At 41.4% G+C, this 26,787-nt stretch overlaps 2 protein-coding genes and 1 long non-coding RNA gene across 6 annotated transcripts in view; all 3 read right to left on the reverse strand.

Annotated features, from left to right (window-relative positions):
* Nucleotides 1–1,988: 1,988 nt before the first annotated feature.
* Nucleotides 1,989–6,112, reverse strand: LOC124258788. Its single transcript, XM_046692883.1, has 5 exons — nt 6,077–6,112; nt 4,495–4,573; nt 3,745–3,869; nt 2,873–3,058; nt 1,989–2,542 (listed from the first exon to the last, which is right to left on the reverse strand). The coding sequence occupies exons 1-5, from the start codon at nt 6,102–6,104 to the stop codon at nt 2,190–2,192; spliced, it is 771 nt and encodes a 256-aa protein (XP_046548839.1). The 5' UTR covers nt 6,105–6,112; the 3' UTR covers nt 1,989–2,189.
* A 966-nt stretch (nt 6,113–7,078) lies between these two features.
* On the reverse strand, nt 7,079–8,488 carry LOC124258791. The gene is made up of 2 exons (XR_006893679.1): nt 8,259–8,488; nt 7,079–7,250 (listed from the first exon to the last, which is right to left on the reverse strand). It is a non-coding gene; the product is annotated as an uncharacterized LOC124258791 (long non-coding RNA).
* Nucleotides 8,489–14,505: 6,017 nt separating this feature from the next.
* The window catches only part of LOC124258787 (cubilin-like), a 46,307-nt gene continuing 34,025 nt past the window's right edge, over nt 14,506–26,787 (reverse strand). For 2 of the 4 annotated variants that reach the window (XM_046692882.1, XM_046692881.1), the window contains 4 exons: nt 17,861–17,985; nt 15,829–15,990; nt 15,044–15,334; nt 14,506–14,987 (listed from right to left, as the gene is read on the reverse strand). In XM_046692882.1, the coding sequence (XP_046548838.1) occupies nt 14,878–14,987; nt 15,044–15,334; nt 15,829–15,990; nt 17,861–17,985 (688 nt within the window). In that variant the 3' untranslated portion in view covers nt 14,506–14,877. Of the gene's footprint in view, nt 14,988–15,043; nt 15,335–15,828; nt 15,991–17,860; nt 17,986–18,609; nt 18,686–20,749; nt 20,913–23,124; nt 23,247–24,251; nt 24,364–24,769; nt 25,258–26,787 lie in introns of those variants that run through there. The other 2 variants (XR_006893678.1, XR_006893677.1) reach the window with 2 other exon arrangements.

Consider the following 26,787-nt stretch of genomic DNA (forward strand, 5'->3'; position numbering starts at 1 on the left):
CACACACCACCGGTTGTTATAAAGAGGAATCATTTCTCATACCAAACCAATGCAGCCATTAACTGTTTCTTTCCTGTCGAAAGCCATATATGTTCAATCAATATGTCGACGGACTGTAAATTATGTATTCGGGATAACGGAATCCAATGGATCGATTTTGTGAGTAACGATTCACGTTGTCGGGCTACGAGAACACGCAGTCTGCGGTGTCGGGTTACAAGAACACGCAGTCTGCGGTGTCGGGTTACGAGAACACGCAGTCTGCGGTGTCGGGTTACGATGTGACCGGTGTGAGGTGCGGTGTGACCGGGTCGCCACTCACAACCAGCAATGGTTATTTGGTATCATTCCTAATTTGGACATCCCAAGTGACATCCCGATGTCATCCTGCTGTGTTAAACGGACTACAATGAGTACAGAAAATGTGTGTTGATCAGCCTACTATAGTATAGAGGCTGGACAGACGAGCTCGGCAACTTGTATTGCTGCATTAGATGCATCGAGGATGGCTTGTCTACAAATGCTGTTGTCGCCGGACTAGTTGTAGCTGCCACAAACATTCTTAATGTTCTTGGTCTTAATAAAGTGCTATATACATTTAAGATACTATGCATGCACCTGCATTTGAGAATAAAGTAAGAACGAACCAGTTGCAGTCGGAGCAAGTGTTTATTTGGGTTTATGTCAACTTTAGGCAGAGTGCCTCAGTATCAGATTAATCTGCATAGTCAATACTCAAAACAATAAAAATAAAAAAATTAAAAATAAATGAATTTACTCTATGGACACCGAAACACAATATATAACAAATAACAACCGAATGTGTTTGCTTGTTGTCTTATGCCGCATTCACCAATTTTCCAGCCACATGACCGCGGTCTGCACGTAATCGACTCTGGATCAGCGTATATATTAGGGTACCGTTGTACAAAGCGACCTAAGCGCTAAGGTGACCGTAACTCCCACACCTTAACATAGACTTAAGTTACTCTTATCGCTGAAGTTGTTTCGTACAACGTCCCCCTGGTTACATTTTAGAGCACGTCATATTGAATTTTCGATACATGTATATCTATCTATCTAGTGTATTGACTCTGTGATATGTACTTCACTGTTTAACTGTATATCGTTGTTACATGGCTTGTACATTGTATCTGTGACAAGATCTGAACCTTCCCTGAATCGGTCATTGGTAACTTGCTTCACACATATTGAAAAACTGTCAGTTGTTCATGCTCGCATGCAAATCGTAGTCGATGGGCGGTCAGATTGACCGGCGCTTCTCCAAAAGGCCAGTGTCAGTTGTTTCTGATGTGTTGTTCAATTGCTGTTTATTAGCGCTTATTGTCAACAATATTAAAATTAATATATTTAATTAAAACTAGATTTTGTGATCCATACTCGATTATCCACATGCCACTGTCGTATAGTTGGGATATTTCTGACTGTAACGTTAAAAAACATATGTAGTCAAAAACATAAATTTAATAATTCATAAATATTGCTATTTGTACATTGCAAAGACATTACACGGTAACATATAAGACCATATTCCTATCACAAATCAGATCTTAGTAACGAGTAACAACAAGACCTTATTTCAATGAGACTGTCATCGACACAAACGACCGTTAATGAATATTTAATAATAATTAATAATGATAATGGCCATTTATTATGCGCTATAGTGCACACACTTGTGCGCTCAAAGCGCATACATTATTACCCCAGATACCCCAAGCTGCATGTGAGGTGCTGGAAGGTTGATAGTCACATGACCTATCCCACCGGGTACCCATTTTCTACTGGGTGAACAGAGGCAATTGTGAACAAACTCACTTGCCTAAGGTGAGACCACATGTATAACATGTGCTTCGTTGTGGGGCAGGACTGAAGTCCTAGAAACTCCCAGTCAAGCTGCCAAACACAGTCACCCATCTCCGTGCCCAACGTTGCTTAATTTCAACTGATTAGTGACCTAAGATCTTTGCACAACACCATGATCATTCTACAAGTATGTTGTTATCATTGCGTCTATATGCATCAGAATGCTGTAGGAAACAGTTATCGTAGGATTTCGTTTTCCCAGAACACATTTTGTCATAACGAAGGACTTCAACGATGCTGCTGTTTGATACTGATACATCTTGTAGAAGGAACTACATCTTTGTTGTGGGGAATGATCCATATCAGCATTTCCCACTGTTGAGGCAAAACAGACTATCGTATGACGGGGGAGGTTGACTATCACCAACTGCAGTGTATGGGGGTGGCAATTCTGTTTCACCTCCAGTTCCCGTAGAAGGCATCATCGCCTCGAGATTAGGAAGGGGGTCGGATGCTACTGGCATAATCACCCAGTGATTAGGATCGTAATCGGATGCTACTGGGTCTGAAGACCTCGTGGTGGCCATTACAGCACAGGCAGTATTTGATGACCGATGACGTCGTTTCTGGCGAATTATCCAAGCACTTAAACTGATGGAGAGTATGAGGAAGACCAGGATGGGTGTAGCTAGTACAGTGAAGATGGTTTCAAACTCTGCAATAGCATAATGTATACGTTTACTTTTTAACATAAACAATCAAAATGGAATTAGTAAGCAATAAAATATACAATATTGATGTAGTGTTGCGGTTAGGATACTTGAACCATCATATAATATAGTAAAACGACAAGATTACTTTTTCTCTAGAAATCTCTGCTTTAATAAACTCAATTGTAGGATTCCGAAATATATTTATGAATCCTTATCTAATATGTTGTATTCCAGGTGAACAGGGCAGCGTAGCATGCCGCAACAATCACTGAATGAAAACGATGTAATAAACATTAATTGCATGAATAGCAATAGGACATATGTGTTCTTACCATCTTGTGGGTTGTGTGGGTTTTGGGGTTTCAAGTCGACTATAGTACTATATTTGATCACAAACACACCATGGTTCTTGGAACCACTAGCACGGAATTCTATAAACACGTGTGGTCCTGAGCTCTCTACAGATGGTCTCTCGTCTCCGCACCACTTTGCCAGAGATGTGCTCGACGAGTCATAGCCTGCAAAATATCAAATTGAAGAGTGGTCAGACTCTGAGCAGTTGACGGCTTACATGATGCAAGGTTATGTTGTATCCATTACATCAGTATGCCTTCTTGGCCAGAGACAAATGTCGCAGTTCACAAGGTTCAAGTCCTGATTGGCCAAAGTCCTCGTCTTCAGAGCAAGGAGATCGGTAACTTTTTAAGCAGTTTTATATATGAGCTAACCTGACCATCCGTTGTTGTACCAACTTCAATGAAATATATTTACATAAAATACTCCACGATACACAGAGATACTCGTACGTGAGAAAGGTTAATCGTAGTCTACACATATTTACATAACATTAGTGAGGGAGTTTAGTTTTACGCCGATTTTAGCAATATTCCAACAATATCATGGCAGGTTACACCAGGCATGGGCTTCAGAGATTGTACCCATGTGGGGAATCGAACCCGGGTCTTCTGCGTGACGAGCGGACGCTTTAACCACTAGGCTACCCCACCGCCCCTATATAACTATATACATTCGCACCACAATATACTGATCATGTACTCTCTATGCTTGATGGCAGGTAATAAGGGAACAAACAAGGACGATGAGATCAAACTGTTTGGAAGCATTTTCGGGAACAACATTTTCAAATCAATTCTCTCACCACCCTTCCACTGAGTATCAAGCGAGCCGTCTCTGTCATACTAACCGTCACATACTTCCAAGTAATCACTGCTACAGTTAGGGTTGTACGGAAGATGTGATTCTTCAACAGCCATACGAATGGCTTCTGTCAATGATCCTGAATATATCCTCCAGGTAAGATGGTATGCCCTGAAAAGGAATTAAACTTTACATGTATTGCACACTATTCATCACTTACATATGTTACGTTTTTATTGCGTTTTTGTTGTAACGCCACATTCAGCAATATTCCTGCTATATGACGCCGTTCTCTCTGGAGTCTGGACCAGACAACTCCGTGATTGACGCCATGGGAATCATCATGTGATGCAAAAACATGCATCGACCCATTTACCGAGGCTTACCACCCGATCCCGCCATTTGAGGGTGGTTCGGCAGCCTAGTGGTTGAGGCGTTCGCTCGACACGCCGAAGACCTTGGTTCGATTCCCCACATAGGCACAATGTGTGAAGCCCATTTCTGGTGTCCCCTGCCGTGATATTTCTAAAAGCGGCGTGAAACTAAACTCATACACTCACTCCCGTCATTTGCCTCTGACACCGAGCTTAGGTTGCTGACAATCAGTTCTGACACGAACCTTTTAGGGCTGACTCCTTAGCATGATCTCTGTAGCTACTGTTACCTATATGTATACTATCATTTATGTAATTATAGTCTACACTGCATCGCTTCTAATGAAAGAACACAAATGACTAAACCATATATTTATATATATTATTGTGATACTTACATATGAAGATAGAGGGTTACCTACCCTCCATATAAACCCGGATACCCAGGAGACCATATACTGCGGATGGAACTGTCGGCAGTCAGATCAACGTGTTTACTGACTGCTCAATGAACAGAAAAAAATGAATCAATCAACACATAATCATTGAGGTACCGACAATATGTTATCGTGTAACACCTATACATATTCATACGTACATATATATATACACACATATATATATATGTGTGTGTGTGTGTATATATATTACATGGATGAGGCACGCCTTAAGTTACAACGCTAGAAAAAAAAAAGCTAGACTGACATTTGTGTTAGAGTTATATATGTAGTACGAAGGGGACATGTCCGTGCTCAGCTGCCCAGATGTACAAACTTTTGTCATGAATTATCATCACAGCCTGAAGGCTGGGAGTATCCCTGATTGTACTAGTTTGGACTAGTCCGGTATTGCGGTATATGGCCACTGGGTGAGTGAGTTTAGTTTTACGCCGCTTTTAGCAATATTCCGGCGGGGACACACATTTTCCCATGTGGGGAATCGAACCCGGGTCTTAGGCGTAACGAGCGAACGCCTCAAACACTAGACTACCCTATCGCTCCTATATGGCCAGTGAGATACTTATGGTTAACCAACGAGTGTGTGGCTAGTACAAGTTTGGTTAGGTTTGGTTGTTGTTTAAAGCCGTACTCAGCACTATTCCAGCTATATGGCGGCGGTCTGAAAAAACATCGAGTCTGGACCATACAATGCAGGGATCAAAGGCATGAGCATCGATCTACACAATTGGGATGCGATGACATGTGTCAACCAATTCAGTGATCCCGTTAGTCGCCTCTTACGACAAGTATGTACAATCGACTCTGCAGTTAGCAGTGATTTCTTATGGATGTGGAAAGGCTTTTGTCGCTTCTATTAGCTGAAGACCAATTCTCATCCGGACTTTCACGGGTAAAGTCACTGTCTGAGATGGCTTGATTTGCTTTGGCCCAAAGATCACGACAACAGGGATGCCCTTGCTTCCTGGACTACCACACAGGCCTACTATACTTCACGGGTGAGTACAAGTCTGGATGTATACCTAATTTATATTGCTCTCCCACTGGAATACTGTTTAACATGGATGCAGAGCTCGAGCACTCTGAACCCCGAGCCGACCAGCCCTTGTAAATGCCTCTCATGCAAGACACGAGGCAGGCTAATATCATATATCAGGTTTCCATTTCTGGCTAAAAACATGGAAGAACAGTGAGTTTTGCCTGACGCTCGACATTTAAGGGATTGACAAGTGTCTGAGACCCATCGGCTCGGAATCATTGTGAAGTGTCTGAGTTATGCATCCATGTCAAACAGTATCCCACGGTGTTCCAGTGGGATGTCATTATAAAGGACATTAACAGGTAAACAGACATACGTGCTACCACATCACAAATTATGAAGAAGGCGGTACGCTGAAAATTACTGACATAGATACATATTCCAGTCGCTACAGAAATTTTGAACAACCTTTGAACGTGACTCTCTGTCTCTCTCTCTGTCTCTCTCTCACTCTCTGCGTGCGTGCGCGCACACACATACACGAATTACGTAATTCTTAGAAATTACCTGCAAAATTACCACTGGTGTACATCATCTTGAACCCTCTCTAATAAAGTGAACATCATTGTAAGCTTAACCCTCATATATCTTGTTGAACTTGTTGCTGTGAAATTTGTCCTGACTGCGCAAGCTTCATTCAGCCGTTGACTGTATCGAGCGAATCCTAAAACGAAAATGGATTCAGTGGAATTGAAACTGAAATCGTTTGAACTGATCTCTAAAGGCAATTGGAAAAAAGAGAAATGCTTACTTAAACATGTGCCCGTTGATAACAACGTCAATTCATAAGAAGCGCTAGAATGAATGTTAGTGCACACTGCATACGCGGATGTTCAAAAGATTGTGAAAGTTGATTGTCTTGAAAGAACCCTGTCACTGTTCTTGAATCCAAAATAGTGTTGGGACAGGCGGGTTTTCGGCGTTTCCGAATAAGTATCCACACCGCGCTTGGGTTGCAAACTGGAAATGGGTCTTCCCAGCAGGCACATCAACGTCTAATAGACGTCTAAATGACGTCTACACAAGACGTTGAAAAGACATCTAAATATAGTTTAAAATGGAAGTCTAGAAGCCGTTGAAACTTAAACGTCATTTAGACGTCTAGAGATAGACGTCATCTAAACGTTGAAAAAGCGTATAAAAGACGTTGATTAGATGTCAATTACTAGCGTATAAATGATGTTGATTAGATGCCAATTACTGTATTGTTTTAATGGTGCACCAAAACACATTTTATTATTCTACTAAATAGAATACCTGTTGTCTACACAAGTTGCCATTTCAAACATGTACGGTCCTTATCCCACCGGCAGGGCTCCAGGTTATAAGCCTTCTTGAGGTCAATTTCATGCAGCTCAATGTTTTACCTTGAATTTCAGCAGTAAGTTCGAGCATGAAGTCAGAATTAAGCATGAACCTTGAGTTGAGCATGAAATTGAACTCATGAAGTTTATAAGCGCAAGTGCATTATCTCCATATAAATTGATAAAAGAAGACAAAATTTGTAAATGATGTAAACTCAAGTTTATTCATTTCATATTCCATATAAATACAAATTCGGGGCATCAGTATTCTTTTGATCTGCCACCCCCGCCACATCGTCCAGGGGCGTTCTTTAGGAATTTCCCCATCTCGAGGTAGACATCGTTTTCTGTAACTCTGTGCGAGTTTGTTATAGTCTCTGAAAAGATCAAATTGAATAAAGTAATTAAGTGAAATGATTCCTCATGGTTTTGAGAAATAATTCCATTTTACAGGATATTTGGGGTACAATAGGCATATACTGGTTTTGGGGACATGCAAACACATGCACAACTCATCTTCAATGTCAAACCTGCCTACATCCTTTACTTATAAAGTGTATTCATGGAAGTTTAGAAGTGTACAATCTTGTTTTATGAGAATAAACCAAGACTCATTCCTTAGTATCTGTAGACAGGTCTGACATTCATTAGTGAAAACAAAAAATGTTGGGTCGGTTAATGTATTATTTTAAAGTTGGGATGCCAGAGATGCATTCATATCCAAATATTTATCAAATGTTGTACACTCACTGATTTGTTTCGGTAGAATCATTCAGCAAAATAATGTCATGAAATACCTAATTTTCAATCAACGACAAACTATCTATTTTCACATCTAAACAAGACCATGCACCCTAGTGCTGTAGACAAAGGCGATCTACGTGACTGTTTGTAACTGAGACTTCATTAAACTTTATAGATTTACCGATAGAGGCCGTGGAACGTCCCCTTTACCGATGTTTCCCACAAACCATACCGCGATGATAGCGAGTCCGAGTATACTGCTAGCTTATTTTCAAAATTTCATGCGAGGACCAAGATGGCGCTTGATAAACATTTTACATAGAGTACCTTCGATATCCAAATCAAATGATAAGTCAATAGATTGCTACATGTGCTCATGGCTGCCATGCAAATTATGATCCAACTTCCATTCCAGGAAGAGCTTGCATAATATTAATGACGATCATCTACAGAACATGGCTGACATTACAAAAGCAAAACATCGGACCCTGCCCTATTCCATGTGACTTCGCAGCAGCTGAAGGACGGTTTCAGGGCAATTTCGTTCTCAAGAATTATAAAGTTCGAGATTAACAGTCACAAATTGTTACACTAGAATCGCACAAACAATATTCACGGACAAAAATTATTAAAGAATCTACCTTTCTTTCTTCTTCTATGTAGCGTTGATGTCGTGATGTCTTCAAGCTTGTTCAAATTGTGTGGTGCGAAAAACTGCGCATGCGCGAAATGTAGCGACATCTGGTGCAAGCCAAGGGGCATAATTCTAATCCAGAATGGCAACGACTCGGATCGATACCTCTTCGTTGAAATTGTAATTACTTTTCACACAGAAAATGTCAGAAATGCATTTGAATTAAAGACAGGAAAATATTTCTTACATGATCCGATTAACTATAAAAAATGTTGATTTTAAAAACACATGATACTATTTCTTACATGATCTGATAAACTATATAAATATATATTAAACATTTAAAAAATATAATTTTTAATTCACTTCAAACGCATACAAAGATCATTAATATGTTTTGAAGAGGCAAAAAATTAAATTGATTTTATTGGAGTTATTTCGTTTTAATTAATTACTTGTATTATTACAAACACCATGTCTAAGCTCGGATATCATTTTGTGGACTTAAATTTTCTGCACTACAACAAAACAATGAGAAAAGAATTGTTTCTGGAAGATATGCATAAATTATAATCAACAATCTTGAAAGTGATACTGGTCAAAACGTAAACATCGTTTAAACGTATAATCAACGTACAGGCTTAGACGTCGAAATGGATACGTTGAATCAACGTCTAACAGACGTTTTTAGACGTCTAAACCAGATCTAAACTTCATCTAGACGTCTAATAGACGTCTTGTGCCTGCTGGGTTACTTCTTCGTCATTCCTCCTGCAACGCGTTGACTGCAAGTGTCTGAAGACGTTGATGACGTTTACAGACTCATCGATCAAGTTTGTTCCATAGATGCACGATCGACTCCAGATCAGGCGACTTGAAGGCCAGGGAAGGACATTGACGTTTGTATCAGCAAAGATACGCACCTGTTACACGCGCTGTGTGAGGTCGTGCGTTGTCGTGTTGAAACAGCACCCTCTGGCGGTTAAAAGGTGGGAGGAGGTGAGGGTCGCAGGATTTGCACTGCCTTGAACCACCGTGATCTATCCGTGTAGGACATGACTCTTACTCCACCAAATCTGTCCATCTGTCGAACGTAGTTCGGCGCAAAACGTTCGTGTCGACCTCGATAGACAAGTCGTCTCCCACCCGCCATAGCAGGAGGAAACGCCATATTCATCGCTGAACCACACCCGTCGCAAGTTTCCCAGGTTCCATGTCTGTTACCCTGTTGCACCACTGGACACGTCGTTGTCGGTGTAGTCGTGTCAGGACAGGTCTAACTTTTTGCTCGATATGCTCAGAATTCCCACTTCTCTCAGACGATTTCTGATGGATGGTCGGACATTCTTCCAAGACCAGGCACGTGTCCTGCAGTGTCCGTTGCTGTAGCAACGACGATCTTGGGTCGAAATGAAGTGGTATATCGATGCCATAATTGAGAAATGGTGCTGTGGTGGACATTGGAGTGTCTTCAAAGAAGTGCAGACTGGGACTTCCCTGCTTCCAAACGTCCAATGCCGATACTTCGGTCAGTTATAGCATTCAAGCTTGGCATTTGAAATGTAATGTAATGAAATGATGAATTTGATTTGGCCTTTTATAATTGATGTCTGTACTCATGTTTCCGACATTGCGTGCACTGTGTGGAAAAGGTTTTTCTGCATGCACTTTTGATGTATCGTTCCATTTGTTATGACAAACGTTTACTAACACAATTGAGGATACGTTTGCTTGCAATACACAACAACCACGACATGCTTAACGAGATTCAAACAAAGGAATTGTCTGAATGACGATTGCTGTTAAAAATATATCGACGAACTGCTGAAAACGCCTGTGCGTTTCTTTTTGAAAAGTGTATTATTAACAATCACTAAATTACCCCAACTAAAGTTTTTCACAATTGTAGTGACCTACGTAAATACTTCCGATTTATCCGGGGTTGGACCTAACCGCATCATGATGATTTTGGTTCGTATCTCTGATAATGTCTCCAGATCTGTCAGCACCGCCATGCATCATTTCCAACATTCTTCCAACATCCGATTGTCAAGGCGTGACGTACTTCAATGTTGTTCAAAGCGGCTTTTATACACTATATAATAACATTTCAATTTATTCACCTACCGTCAAAGATATTCACATGATCGTATCTGCACCTGAACCCGTACTTCCCATCAAAAACAAGGACAACAGCTTGAATCCTCTCTCCTTCCTCAGCGGTGATATCAAATGTGCATCTGAGTTTTCCCTGAGCAAGTAATATGCTCGGACTGCGACATCTGAAACAATCATTTTTACGAATTGCTTTCTGAATATCATAAATCACTTGAGTATGAGCAGATTGTAACTCTGCAGTATTCCATCTCTATTTCTGTCAAATATTATTGTCCGAACCAGACAATCCAGTGATTGAAATCATGAGCACCCATGTCAGTTATTACGTCAGTTGCCTCTTCTGACAAGCTTTAGTATCGCCTGGTATAGATCAGTTTGAGGTCTGATAGCCGAGTGAGTGACTTAATTTAGCTTTACGCCGCTTTTAGCAATCTTCCAGCAATATCATGGCGGTGGAATACAGAAATGGGTTTCAAACATTGTGCCCATGTGGGGAAAAGAACCCGGGTTCTCGACGTGACGAGCGAACGAGTAACCACTAGGCTACACCACCGCCCCTGTGATAGTCGATGACGGTCATGGACGGTCAGCTTGTTGACAAAAGGATTAGACTGTAATATGCATTATATACATACTGTGTTAAAGGTATAGAGTAGCATGGTGATGTTAGGTATTTGGGTTGTGATCCAGCCGTTAACTTCCGGGGACCGCAAGAACCATCACTGGTAGATGTTTCTGCGTGGACTTTGACGACATGGAAAGAAAGTGTGTTTAGAAATATAATGACATATGTTGTTTGTTCCTTTATTTTGTTTTCTTTATTGTTTAACGTGGCACTCCGCAATTTGCGGTCTGTATATAGCCAGACGATCCAGTGATTAACATCATGTGCGTCGATCTGCGCATTTTGGATACGATGACATGTGAATTATCGTATATGAACATATTGTCTTAGACTTACACAAGTCTGTAATAATTATAGTTTAAATGATAATTTCAAAAAAACAATATAATCAGACTGAAGTCCTTATCCATCCTTATCTCTTTTAAGGATAGAATTACTACACATGCATGGGCTTATTACTCAGTACAGCCTTGGAGCAAGGCTAATTAACAACATTGTTGTATGGTGCCAGTGAAGAGACTTCGTTTTCTCTTCTCCAAGCAAGCGATATATACAACATGCCATGTACACTAAACTTACCGGTGGTTGAACACACAAATACCCAATGAAGAACCAGATATAATCCATGTCGCCATGTTGTTTCCATGATAGTAGAACGTTAGTGACGACGGTTGAGGGGACGGTATAATACTCTTCACTCCCCAACAGAAAATCGATGCCTGGGTCGGCGTGCCCTGGGTTCCATGTGTAAGGCAGTTGATCAAAAAGCCGGACAGGGACTGGCGTGGCGTGGCCAAAGGATGTTATTGGCTATTTACGCCATTATCGACAATCAAACCTACGTTTTCCTAATGCAACATACCAACGTGACAATAAGGAATAATCACAAATCCACAAACATACAGCAAAATGACGTTACTGGGCGACTCAGACGGGGAGCGGTCTTTGATCCTGGCTTAGCTGGGTTACGTGCAAAGAGGAATCCTTAAACGAAACAGGATTTGAAAGTACAAAGGCGTTTACGATAGTCATTCACATTACCATTTGTCCGGAGGAGCTCTCACATCTATACCCAAGCAAATACCACTGTAGAAGATATCCCTGGAGAAACATTGTGCGAATGTGTCCTCGCTCAGTTCATATTCACACGTTTCACAAGAGTTTCAATGATCATTTATTAAGACAAATTAAAAGGGGTGGGGTGTTTAGTTTTACGTCACACTCAGCAATATTCCAGCGATATGGCGGCGGTCTGTAAATGGTCGAATCTGGACAAGACAATCCAATAATCAATACCGTAGCCCGCCCCGATATTGCTGGGAGATTGCTTAAGCGGCGTAAAGCTAAACTCACTCACTAACTATTGTTACAACTAACTCACCGATATAACGAGCTCTTTTGTTTTGTCCTGTCCACTTGCTATGTATTATAGCTGAATTATGCTTATAACGAACTTAACTTAGTGGTCCCTTTTAGTTCGGGATAAACGTAGATAAATGTATATCATTTCCAAATTATTAATGAAGCGAACTGAGGACAATATTCCTTCCATATTACGACGAGAGACACATCAGGTTGGCTTCACAGGAAGACCCAGTTAGGGGAGTGGAAGCCGTGTTCTCGGTATGGCCATCTAACACTTTAACCCCAAGGCTATGCCCTTGTATTCAATGTCATAAGAGAACGTAACAATAGCCCCCAGAACATCCACTTATCTTATACGTGAAGGTCCGGGTTAGAATATTGGCCTTCAGTAACCCATACTTGTCGGAAGAGGCGACTAACGGGATCGGGTGGTAAGACTCGCTGACTTGGTTGACACATGTCATCGATTCCCAATTGCGCAGATCGATGCTCATGATGTTGATCACTGGATTGTCTGGTCCAGACTCGATTATTTACAGACCGCCGCCATATATCTGGAATATTGCTGAGTGCAACGTAAAACTAAACTCACTCACTCACTCCACTTATCTGCATATAGCCTGTTCTATTCCTTTCCCCTGACTCATTCCAAATGATCAATAATAGACACGGGACCCAGTGGTCTAAGTCATGCTGTGGAGTTACCTCCCTTAATTGTAATGCTAGTACTAGGATCGAATCCATATTCTCTTTTAATGTTTATATAATTCTAGGAGTAAGGCGTTGGACGTGATTATCGGGAATCTGACACGTGTGTGACGTGCTTTGCCTTTTGGCAGTTGGAATACATTCAGCAGATGTATGTACATGGGATAATTTTCAGAGCAGCAGAAACACTCTCTTATTCTTTCAGATATGTTCCTATGTCAATACCCGTGAAGACCTGGGTTAGAACTGATCTTCAATAACCCATATGCTTGTCGTGTGAGGCGACTAAAGGGGGGGTGGGGTGGGGGTGGGGTGGTCGGTTCTTTACAGACCGCCGCCATATGGATGTCATATTGCTGGAGTGCGGCATAAAATGACTTCACTCACTCCGATGGTCTACCAGATGGCTTGTGGTACTGACTACTAGAAATTATCTTGTTCGCGTCCGTCCCAAGGCACACAAGTTAACGTATTTAACAAAGATTTCAGTATTTCACCATTCTAGGTCCCCAGTAACCTTTGTTGGTCACAGGGAGGTGACCTCACTGATCCGGTGGTCAGGTTCGGTGACCTGGTTCACATACTGTCACCGTACACCGACCACGACGATCGTAATATGTCATAGCATCATAATATCAGTCAATAGCTCGTAATATTTCATAGCATCATAATATCAGTCAATAGATCGTAATACTGTGTCATAGCATCATGATATCAGTCACTAGATCGTAATACTGTCATAGCTTCATAATATCAGTCAATAGATCGTAATACTGTCATAGCATCATAATATCAGTCAATAGATCGTAATACTGTCATAGCTTCATAATATCAGTCAATAGATCGTAATACTGTCATAGCATCATACTATCAGTCAATAGATCGTATTTTGTCATAGCATCATAATATCAGTCACTAGATCGTAATATGCCACAGCATCATAATGTCAGTCACTAGATCGTAATATGCCACAGCATCATAATGTCAGTCACTAGATCGTAATATGCCACAGCATCATAATATCAGTCACTAGATCGTAATATGCCACAGCATCATAATATCAGTCACTAGATCGTGATATGTCACAGCACCATAATGTCAGTCACTAGATCGTAATATGCCACAGCATCATAATGTCAGTCAATAGATCGTAATATGTCATAGCGTCATAAGATCAGTCACTAGATCGTAATATGCCACAGCATCATAATGTCAGTCAATAGATCGTAATATTTCATAGCATCATAATATCAGTCACTAGATCGTAATATTTCATAGCATCATAAAATCAGTCACAATAGCGTAATATTTCATAGGATCATAATATCAATCACTAGATATTGTGATCCATTCTCGAGTATTTTGCAGACCACTGCCAGATAGCTGGAATATTTCTGATGTTGTGTGAAAAAACAAACATAGAAAACAAAACAATCAATAAATGTTGGTAGTTTACATTGCAAGACATTTTACATTGAGGTAACATACACGATCATTCTTATCAAATACTGAATCTTTTTAACAACAAATATAAGTTAAGAGTACTAATAAGATCATCATTTACTTACTGAATACATATAAAATAATCAGTTTCAATGCAGTGGTATTGTATGTAAATCTCATTTTGATCTTTTGTACAGTATTTCATTATTCAAACTCTGTGATAAGCTCAAGTTACATGCACACGCACACGCATCTCCTCTCTCTCTCTCTTTCAAACGACCGTTTATTAGTATCCTCCAAGTATGCTATCACCTTCACGTCTATATACAGTGGATTGCTTTAGAAAACAGTGTTGATATTAATTCTCCTATAACACATCCTGTCTTGTCGTATTGAAGGCATTCAACTGTACAGTTCCATGTATTAATCCCCATACGTCTATCAGACAGAATAACATCTTCGCTGCTACGTTTACATCTGCTGTCCAATAGCTCAGATCACTATTTCCCATAGCTCAGATCACTATTTCCCACTGTTGGGTCCAAACTCCAGACTTTCGTATGACGGGGGAGGCTGGCTTTGAGCAGCTGAGGTGTAGGGAGGTAATTCTGTTTCGCCCCCAGCTGGCATAGCCGCTGCTTGGTGTGGTGCCTGAAGTGCTGGGTTTGAAGACATCGTGGTGGCCACGAAAGCATGATCAGTGTGTGATGACCGATGGCGTCGTCTCTGGCGAATTTTGTAAACACTGAAGAGCATTACCAGAACTAGGACAACTGCAATGCATAACAAAAGTATGGTGGTTGTTTTCACGCTGTCTCCAGACTCTGCAAAATATATTAATTTAATACTTAATTTTGCGATTTTAATACATAGAATCAAAATAAGCAATCAATAGAAAATACAATAATTATAGTATATATTGTGGCTGTTAGGATACTTTAACCATAAATGAACACACAATGCCATTTACGAGTGATTTTACACATGTTATATTTGGGATTACACTTTGTCAGTAAAGTACCATCCGGGATTCGAACCCACCATGTTCTAGCATTACAATATTGTTGGGTTGAGTCCCATCCGGGATTCGAACCCACATCCTCAGAGTCAAGCACCTAGTCACAAGAAATCTCAGCCCATCAAATCAAAAAGCCCATTGCAGGATTCCAACTTTATCGTAAACATGAGTTTATAAACCATTGTCAAATATTGAGTATTCCAGGTATACACTACCAATTGTATATTCACCCTTACTCCTTTAAAACAATGTAATAATCATATTAATACACAAAGCTCTATACGGACTGTGTGGTCTTACCCTGGTGTGGTTTTAGCACCACAAAAAAGTTGATCATAAAAACTCCACGGGTCTCAACACTACTAGCATGGGATACAAGGAATATGTGCGATCCTGAGCTGTCTTTAGATGGCCTCTCGTCTCCGCACCACTTTGCCAAAGATATGCTTGACGAGTCATAGCCTTCAACAAACCAAACAGACCAGTGATTACACTTGTCCCAGTTGAAATGATGCAACGTAATGTTGCATCATTACATCGATCTGACCTGATGGCCAGAGACAAATGCCGCATTTCACAATATTAAAGTACTGACATAGAATTCTTCATCTTTAGACAAAGGAACATAGTTGACCTTGGAAGACGCTATTTTTTCCGTTAAGAAAAAGGCAGAGATACACAATTTCAAGTTATAAGTAGTGAATCTACCCATTTTACAAACGGATAGGTACACGCTCTTGTCACCTGAAGACCCGAGTCCGATTTCCCACATGGGTACAATGTGTGATCTAGGGCTGGGACGGTTCCAAATGTTCTACCCAGATACCTCACCCCCTATTACCCTACCCTACCCGGATACCCGTTATGTTAATTTCTGACATCAAATTTGCATGAAATGACAAAGTATTCTTAAGCTCGAAGGCTACAATTAGGAGTTTTTTAATACCTTAACCATGTATTGTAGACAAAAGGAATGACTGTAAATTATGTCCAAATCTTCAAAGACAACACAACCTTTTCATCATAAAAGAGTAACATATAACATTGTTTTAATCTATTAGTCACATGATCATAACGGGTTCGGGTATTGAGACGGGTGCCCTGGTCCAACTCCTTACCCACCCGTCCCGTGTATCAGGGTTACCCGTCCAATCCTAGTATGATCCCATTTATGTTGTGATATTGCTAAAAGCGGCTAAAAATGAAACAAAACTATATGATGAACATCATTTTCAAATGTATGCTTTAACCCACCTGCCCTTCTCATCTGCTTACATCAAACGAGCAAACCCTGTCATACTAGCCATACTACCATGCCGCACCTGTCATACTAGCCATACTACCATGCCGCACCTGTCATACTAGCCATACTACCATGCCGCACCTGTCATACTAACCAAACTATCATGCCGCACCTGTCATGCTAACCATACTACCATGCTGCACCTGTCATACTAACCAAACTATCATGCCGCACCTGTCATACTAACCATACTACCATGCTGCACCTGTCATACTAACCAAACTATCATTCCGCACCTGTCATTCTAACCATACTACCATGCCGCACCTGTCATACTAGCCATACTACCATGACGCACCTGTCATACTAACCAAACTATCATTTCGTACCTGCCATTCTAACCATACTACCATGCCGCACCTGTCATACTAGCCACTCTACCATGCTGCACCTGTCATACTAACCGAACTATCATGCCGCACCTGTCATACTAACCATACTACCATGCTGCACCTGTCATACTAACCATACTATCATGCCGCACCTGTCATACTAACCATACTATCATGCCGCACCTGTCATACTAGCCATACTACCCTGCATATGCCGCCCCTGGCATACTAACCATACTACCATGCTGCACCTGTCATACTAACCATCCTACCATGCCGCAACTGTCATACTAACCATACTATCATGCCGCCCCTGTCATACTAGGCATAATATCATGCCTCCCCTGTCATACTAGCCATACTACAATGCCGCCCCTGTCATACTAACCAAACTATCATGCCGCCCCTGGCATACTAACCATACTACCATGCCGCACCTGTCATACTAACCATACTATCATGCCGCCCCTGTCATACTAGGCATAATATCATGCCGCATCTGACATACTAACCATTCTACCATGCTGCACCTGTCATGCTAACCATACTACCATGCCGCCCCTGTCATACTAGGCATAATATCATGCCGCATCTGACATACTAACCATTCTACCATGCTGCACCTGTCATGCTAACCATACTACCATGCCGCCCGTATCATACTAATCCTACTATCATGCTGCCCCGTGATACTAACCATCATGTGCTTCCAAATAATCTGTGCCACATTTATGGTTGTACGGAAGATGTGATTCTTTAACAATCATTTGAAGGATTTTTCCCACTGAACCAGCTTCTATCCTCCAGGTAAGATGGTATTTACTGCAAGTGAATTAAATATAATATTACATGTACAATACATGGAGATCCGGGTTAGAATTGGTCTTCAGAAACCTATGCTTGTCGAAAGAGGCTCCCTAACTTGGTTGACACATGTCATCGGTTCCCCATGACGTAGATCGATGCTCATGATGTTGATCACTGGATTGGCTGGTCGACTATTTACAGACCGAAGCAATGTAGCTGGAATATTGCTAAGTCTAGCGTTAAACAACAAGCCAACTAAACAAGTAACATTACTCTAAATTGATATTTTATTTCTCATTGTTTAAGGCCACACTCATCAATATTCCAGCTATATGACGGCGCTGTGTTACCAATCGAGCAATCGAGACTGAACGAGATAATCAAGTGATTGACTCCATGAACATTTGTCGCCCGATTCCGTGCTCTTATGTCAAGCAATGGTTGCTGAAAATCAATTCTAACCTTCAATTCTAAGGTTACTGGGAGATGCGCCAGCATGATCATTGTAGCTACTGTTTCCTACATGCATATAATTTATGTAATTTTAGTCTGCACTGCAACACTTCTAATAAAATAACAAACGTAACTAAACCATACGTTTATTATAATAGTTAAACATTAATACAGAGAGTTACCTACCCTTCAAAATTACCTGGGTATCCAGGAGAAAATAATTGGATTAAATGTTCGCTAGTTACATCAAGGTGTCGTTGGACTGCGAAAAAAAAGAAAAATTAGATTAATAAACACGTAATTGCTGAGGCACAGTAACGATGCTGTTATGTATATCCATCACACGGATCAGGCGCACCTTAAGGTAACGAACTTAGGTAAGGTCAAACATGCAATGCGCGGGGAGCATGGCCGTCTTTATACCGGACAGATTACATATGGAGCATCATAGTCGACATGTGTAAAAGCGTAGCCGACATACACTCTTATGAAAAGAAACGTATAGGTGATTTTGAGAATATTGGTCTCATGTAGCTGCTGCAAAAGCAATGCAAACATACTATTTATTTTAAAACGTCGTCTCTCTGTGATTGTAAACAGTTCCAGAGCCAAAACGCGGCAATGTTAACCTTTTCCCTTGTTTTATAAGCGTTTGAAGAAATATTCGCCAAAACGTCACCAAGAAAACATACAAAGCATAATGCACGTGCAAGTAAGCTGGAAATGCATGCCATGTCGATCAGTATAAAAAGGCAAACGTTGTGTTTAATTTTGTCATTCGCTTTGGCTGGAATATAGGAAATCATGATCATCATCCAATCGAAACATCGCCATAGGCCGCTTTAAAGATGGGGAGTCGCAGTCTGCAGTTGTCCGACATTTCAACGTTCATCAGAGCACCATATGTCGCCTTTGGAATCGTTTCCTGCACACCAATTCCGCCCAAGAACGCCCGTGAAGCGTCCGTTGAAGAGTTACAACCCACGCACATCCGGTTTGCTCACTTGCGTCACCGTCTTGCCACAGCCGTGGAGACTGCACGACGCATCCCTGGTTTGTGAAGAATTTCCAAACAAACTGTCATGAATCGATTGCGTGAAGTGGGGATCCGACCATGAAGGCCAGTTGTTGTCCCTGTTTTGAGAGACTTCCATCGGCGCAATCGCTTGCGGTGGTGTCGTAGAGTCCGGAACTGGAACCTTAGAAACTGGAGGCGAGTCTGGTTAAGTGATGAATCACGATTTCTTCTTCTCCGGCGAGATGGAAGACATCGTGTTTACCATCGAAGAAATGAACGTTTTGGTTCAGAGGAATTTGACAGAAAATCGATACATCAACGAAGTCCTTGCAAGTCACATGCTTTCGATAACAGAAAGACAGCATGACAACGCTACTTCACATACAGCACGCGTCAGGGTCCGCTTCAATCCCAAATCTAAGGTCAATGTCTTGCCATGGCCTTCCCGATCACCAGATCTAAACCCGATGAACTCGATCGACGTGTACATAAACGTCAAAACACGCCTCAGATACTTCCACAACCGGCCATCGCATTGCAGGAAGAGTGGGGGAAAATTCCGCAAGAGCGACTTCGTCGACTTATCCATTCTGTGCTGCCAATTGTGGCCATACAAAGTATTGACTTTGACGCCATCTTGTGGACTCAAGAAAACAAAAAAACTTCAGTTAAGCCTGCTGTTGTGTTGGCGAACTCCCGCCGTGATGTTGCTGAACTATTGCTAAAAGCGGCGTAAAACCAAGCTCAGTCAGTCAGTCAGTGTTGCGAACTCTGTCTATAACGTGTGAATTTACACATTTTTGTAGTCATCTGCCGTCATCTGCAATATTACAGCCGACATGTACAAAATCACAGCCACCATGTGCAAAATCACAGCCGTCATGTGCAATATTACAGCCACCATGTGCAATATCACAACCGTCATGTGCAATATCATAGCCGACATGTGCAAAATCTCCTTAATAATATTATTATCAAAGCCCCTGGTATGGCTGCAAATGATTTTCATGGATACCGTACACAGACTCGGTAAACTGACTCGACCGACCAGTCTTTATCAGTTACCCGATACCACATACCTGTACCTTATTTTAAAAGAAAACATGTTACAAATTACATTGCCTGACGTCTAGATTAGGGAATTACCAGGGACAAGTCGGCTAGGAGTCTGTATAAAGTGTCTGAGCTATGTATCCATGTTATACAATACAAATATGGCATCCTTCCGGACTGTCACACACTAGCACGCAAGCACACACGCACACACGCACACACGCAAAGACATACATAGACCACTGAATTACTTACCTTCAAAATCACCACTGGTGTACGTTAACTCGAACCCTCTGCCTGATACAAAGAGGTTTGTTTTTTAACTCAATCCTCATATATCTCCCTGTACTAGTTATTGTGAGACTATGCTGAGTGAACTTGCAAAGTACTTCCAGTTGTGAGCTGAATGGGTCGATTCCTAAAACAAAGTTGGTTTCAAAGTAATTCAAACTGATGCTATTTGAACTGATCCTTGAAGCAATTTTGAAACTTACGAAATGCTAAAACATGTGCCCATTTAGATTTTAGGTAAGAAATAGTCTCCAACAAACTGTGTTTGTCCAACGTGTGATCAGGTGTAGGTGACTTGGTGCTATTTCACAGTCACCATGTGTAATATCATAGCCAGCATGTGTAATATCACAGGCACCATGTGCAATATCATAGCCAGCATGTGCAATATCACAGTCACCATGTGAAATATCACAGCCAGCATGTGCAATATCACAGCGAGCATGTGCAATATCACAGTCACCATGTGCAATATCACAGCGACCATGTGCAATATCACAGCCATCATATGCAATATCACAGCCGCCATGTGCTATTCCACAGCCACCATGTGTAATATCATAGCTAACATGTGTAATATCATAGCTGACATGTGCAATATCACAGCCACCATGTGCAATATCACAGCGACCATGTGTAATATCATAGCTAACATGTGTAATATCATAGCTATCATGTGCAATATCATAGCGACCATGTGTAATATCACAGCGATCATGTGTCATATCACAGCCACCATGTGCTATTTCACAGCGACCATGTGAAATATCATAGCTAACATGTGTAATTTCATAGCTAACATGTGTAATATCATAGCGACCATGTGTAATATCACAGCGATCATGTGTCATATCACAGCCACCATGTGCTATTTCACAGCGACCATGTGTAATATCATAGCTAACATGTGTTATCATAGCTAACATGTGCAATATCACAGCCACCATGTGCTATTTCACAGCGACCATGTGTAATATCATAGCTAACATGTGTAATATCATAGCTAACATGTGCAATATCATAGCTATCATGTGTAATATTATAGCGACCATGTGTAATATCACAGCGATCATGTGTCATGTCACAGCCACCATGTACTATTTCACAGCGACCATGTGTAATATCATAGCTAACATGTGTAATATCATAGCGACCATGTGTAATATCATAGCGACCATGTGTAATATCACAGCCACCATGTGCTATTTCACAGCGACCATGTGTAATATCATAGCTAACATGTGTAATATCACAGTCGGGTAAGAATTTATCTCCAACCACCTGTACTTGTGATATGTGTGGTCAGGTGCAGGTGTATCATTTCGGACACAATTTTCTGCTTCATTTAAGTTGCAGCAGCAATATATGAGAAATTCTACAATGAATGTTAGAGCACACGCGAAGTTTCAGATACCGTCACTGCTAATAGTCTTGCAAGAAGCCCGTCTCTGTTCTTGAATGCAAAATTGTGTAAATAAAGATAGGAATTCGGTGTTTCCGAATAGGCATCCACACCCCGTTGTGCTGATAAAAGTAGGAACAAGGTCAAACGGGTCTAAAATCGAAATATGGTCACTCTGGCATATGAATAGCCAACCGGTTGAGGAACGTGACCTGCAGAAACTTCAAGAACGATCGAGTCTACCATGCCCATGATGTATTGTAGGAATTTCCGCTCACTGCCATTCGGATGGGAAGTATAAGTATATGGGCCAGGGTTATATAGTTGGCATAGATTCATATTCCAGGTCTATTCTTGCTGGGGCAGCATTTGGCAGTCCTTACCTTCTGGTGCGGCGTTACGCAATATTCACTCACTCATTCAGTCCTTACCATCAGGTCTTTTTACTGTCCATCGTCGACAGGTTTTAATTTTCAAAATGTTTCTACTTTTTTTAGTATGGCTTGCTTTCGTCACGATATGGCTGCAATATTGTCGATGTGACGTTAAATATTAACTCACTCACTCCCTTACCATCAGCGCAATAGTTTGTTGATACTAACAATCAAACTACGCAAAATAACATTATTCACCGTTAACAATATGATCACAAATTATTCCCTTATATACTTTTCAGAGTCGTAATATCCAAATGTTGTTGCCATGCAACATAGTCCAACACCGTTGTATCGAAGTGACGTGACATTTTAAATACTTCGATTTACACGGGGTTCGACATAACCGCACCATAATGATCTTGGGTTCGTATCCCAGATTTGTCAGCAGCGAAGATATGAATCTTATCCAACATTCTTCCAACCTCCGACTGACAAGGCGTGACGTCCTGTAATAGTTCATACTCTATACGAACTGAATAACATGTAAATATATTACATACCGTCAAAGATCTTCACATAATCATCTTTACAGTTGGACAGATTTATAATGTTGTAATCAAGAAAGACAACTCGAACCCTCTCTCCCTCATTTGCTTTGATGTCCCATTTGCATCTGAGCTTTCTGTCATGAAAAAAGAACATGAAACATTAATAAGTACATTATAATGCAATAAACTCAATTATTACCCCGGATACCCCGAGGTTACTAGTAGAATGTTTTAGCTCACTGTGTACCAATCTTCTGCTAGGAGAACAGGGGCAATGTTGAGGTTCTTTTGATGCATATAGAAGCTGGTATTGAGACAAAATATCATGGATGTCAACTTCTTTCTTATGAGGCAATGTCGAACAAACTCATGTGTGTATCCCGTGTGCTTCGCTGAGGACAGGACTCAAGTCCTGGAAACTCTCAGGCGTCAACCTGCCATACACGGTCACCCAGCCAAGACTCTCCGCGCCCAACGTTGCTTACCTTTACCTGATTTGAGACCTGAGCTCTATGCACAAGAGCACACATCACCACCGGTTACATGAACAACACTCTGTTTTAAAGAATTGGTCCATGAACCGTACATGTCATATACTGTTGGTTCGATTGTTGTTTAACGCCGCACTCAAAATTATTCCAACAATATGGTGGCGAAACATTCCTAAAAACATGAGCATCGATCTGCGCTATTGGGATACCATAACATGTGTCAACCAAATCAGCGAGCCTGACCACCCGATCCCGTTAGTCGCCTCTTAGGACAAGTTTGGGGGCTGAAGACCAATTCTAACCCGAATTGTGAGTGTGTCATATACTGACTGAGCATGATTCGATTTTAATGATCGAGTTTGAGTTTGTCTTTGTTATGAACTCACATTGTTTTTGTTGGTCGTTTAACGCTGCGCTCATCACTATCCCAGCTATATGACAACGGTCTGCCAAGTAATCGAGTTTCGATCAGACAAGCCAATGATTGACCTCATGAGCGTCTATCTGCCAAATAGTGAGACGGGGACACGCATCAACGAGCATGCCATCAAGCTCATGCGTTGGTATAGACCAGTTGGGTATTCGATGACGGCAGTGGATTACGGCTTGTTGACAAAAGGGCTAGACTATAATATGCATAATACATACTGCTGTATAGCGACGGGGTAGCCTGGTGATTCTAGGTATCGGGTTTGTGATCCAGCCGTTAACTGCAGGGGTCCACAAACGCCAGGACTTGTTGTAGTTGTTTCTGGGTGAACTTTGTCAAAGAAAGAGAGTGTTTCTATAAATATCATCGTGTAACTCAGCGGATTTCCATCTATATGACGGTGGTGTGTCAGTTATGGATTGTAGACACGATAATCCAAGAATTACTGAGTGAGTGAGTTTAGTTTTACGCCGCTATTTGCAATATTCAAGCAATATGACGGCGGGGGGTACCAGAAATGGGCTTCACACATTGTACCCATTATGGGAAGTGAACTCGGGGTCTTCGCCGTGACGAGCCAACGTTTTAACTATGAAGGCTACCCTACTGCCCGCTTCAACTACTGAACTACTCTACCGCCTCTCAACATCGTGAATGTGAATCTACACATTTGGGTTCAGCGGTGTCGACATACTTCTCGCGGTTACATAAAACATGTGATGTACACTAAGCTTACCGGTGGTAGAACACAAAAATACCCCATGAAGAACCAGATATAATCCATGTCGCCATGTTGTTTCCATAATATTAGAATGTCACTGAAGACGGTTGAGGGGACGGTATAATACTCTTCACTCCCCAACAGGTAAGCGATGTCTGATGTCCTTGTACGTGACGCCTATCCGTACAGTCAACACGTATCTCTTAAGACTGTCCTGTTGAATACAGGCACACATAAAAGTGGCGAAATATACAGCCTGAGTCTCTTTTTAGAACAAGTAAACATCAGGGTGGATATCGTACTGTGACGCGGGGAAGTTCAGTCACACTGAACATACACTGAACAACAACATAATGGCTTGACCTATATACCTACGCTGGCATTTCTTCCTATTGAATATATCGTGTTGTGACTATAGGGCTGACCTGTGAAGAAGCGTTGCATTCAGAGGCAAGTGAGGTTTAAATACGTAAATGTCATTGTAACTCGATCGACTGGATTGTTAGATATGCAACCCGATCTTGATCACGATGTACATTGATGACTGAACTACACGTATATCCGTGAATAACCTGCCTGAATCTCTCTCTTCACAGTAATAGTGTAAATGGCTCACTGAACATTGTGAAATGTTGTTGATCATTATTGTATTCCTACCTAACCCCTACACAAAATGTATGGCTTTATTCATTGATTAGCACTTATTATATCCACCAACCTTTACTGACAAATTGATACGACATCCGAACACGTTCGTTATCGTTTAACAGGTACGGTCAAAGGGAGACAACTCTGGAAAAGTGATTCTCAGCTACCATACCTGGCACATGCGTGACGCCATTCTATCAAGGTTTCACGTCACACCCAAGCTGACGGTTCATAGAGCAACGTCCATTCACGTGTGTGTGTGTGTGTGTGTGTGTGTGTGTGTGTGTGTGAGAGAGAGAGCGAGAGAGCGAGAGAGAGAGAGAGAGAGAGAGAGAGAGAGAGAGAGAGAGAGAGAGAGAGAGAGAGAGAGAGAGAGTAAGACATGGTGGCAGACATACCTGAGAACAAGTTGTCCATTAGAACCATTTCGCAACGAGATCGTGGCCAGGGGTATAGCTACCGTTATATACAACCGGGCTTGCGCATGATTTTGAAAATGAGTTAGGCAAGCCCTCAATACTATCTAAATAGCTTTGCAACCTATCGGGCTTACACGGAAGAAATGGCTTGCTACTCGCCTGGTGGCATCCATTTTCTAGTTTCATCTCTCTCGATCGGGAAATAGATCATTTTAACAATGGCTTCAGAAGAAAGACCTACTATGGCCTTCACGTTTACGTCAAGATGGTGCGATTAAATTACATGTACCCGGAGCTTACACATTTTCAAGTTCCGGTCATCGAATGCTTCATTCTTGAAGCACTGGCATAAAACAAAGTAAAATGTGTCTCTGAACCCAGAGGTTTGTCGAAATCTTAAAGTACTTGATTTGTGACATTTGTGACATTAGGCCGCTCATACTTGTTTTTGTCTTACTCTCATGTCCCACCAGCCCTGAATTTCATTTTTACGTGAAGTAATAACGCGTTTTCTTACCTCTATTTTCCCCGTGGAAACGTATTTTCTGATGTGAAAAGAAGTAATGCTCTTACCTGTGTTCACTCATACAAAACAGGTCAACTGTTAATTTTTTCTATTTAATGTTTTCGCCCGCCCGCTTTCACGCTGGTTGAGGTTGAAGTGAGAACAAAGTATCTAAACATACAGCTGGTCTTATATGTTCAGATCCGGCTTATAATTCATCATCGCGAACCATGCTTGTCGTAAGACTAACGGGATCAGGTGGTCAGGCTCGCTGACTTGGTTGACACATGTAATTGTATCCCAGTTGCGTAGATCGATGCTGTTGATCACTGGATTATCTGGTCCAGACTCGATTATTTCCAGACCGCCGCCATATAGCTGGAATATTGCTGAGTGCGGCGTAACACTAAGCTCACTCACTCACACACTCTGGTGTCCAACGCCATGATATTGCTGGAATA

The sequence above is a fragment of the Haliotis rubra genome, unplaced genomic scaffold (assembly GCF_003918875.1).
Source record: "Haliotis rubra isolate DU_JTF1 unplaced genomic scaffold, ASM391887v1 Scf70, whole genome shotgun sequence".
Classification (NCBI taxonomy): domain Eukaryota; kingdom Metazoa; phylum Mollusca; class Gastropoda; order Lepetellida; family Haliotidae; genus Haliotis; species Haliotis rubra.

Bases quoted from the DNA above. Each gene is read 5' to 3' on its own strand.
- LOC124258788 (XM_046692883.1), bottom strand. From the start codon at position 6,104: ATGATGTACACCAGTGGTAATTTTGCAG. The intron at 3,870-4,494 runs GTAGGTAACCCT...ATTCCTTTTCAG, and splicing joins TATCCGGGTTTATATGGAGG to GGCATACCATCTTACCTGGA. The intron at 2,543-2,872 runs GTAAGAACACAT...ATGCTATTGCAG, and splicing joins CCCACACAACCCACAAGATG to AGTTTGAAACCATCTTCACT.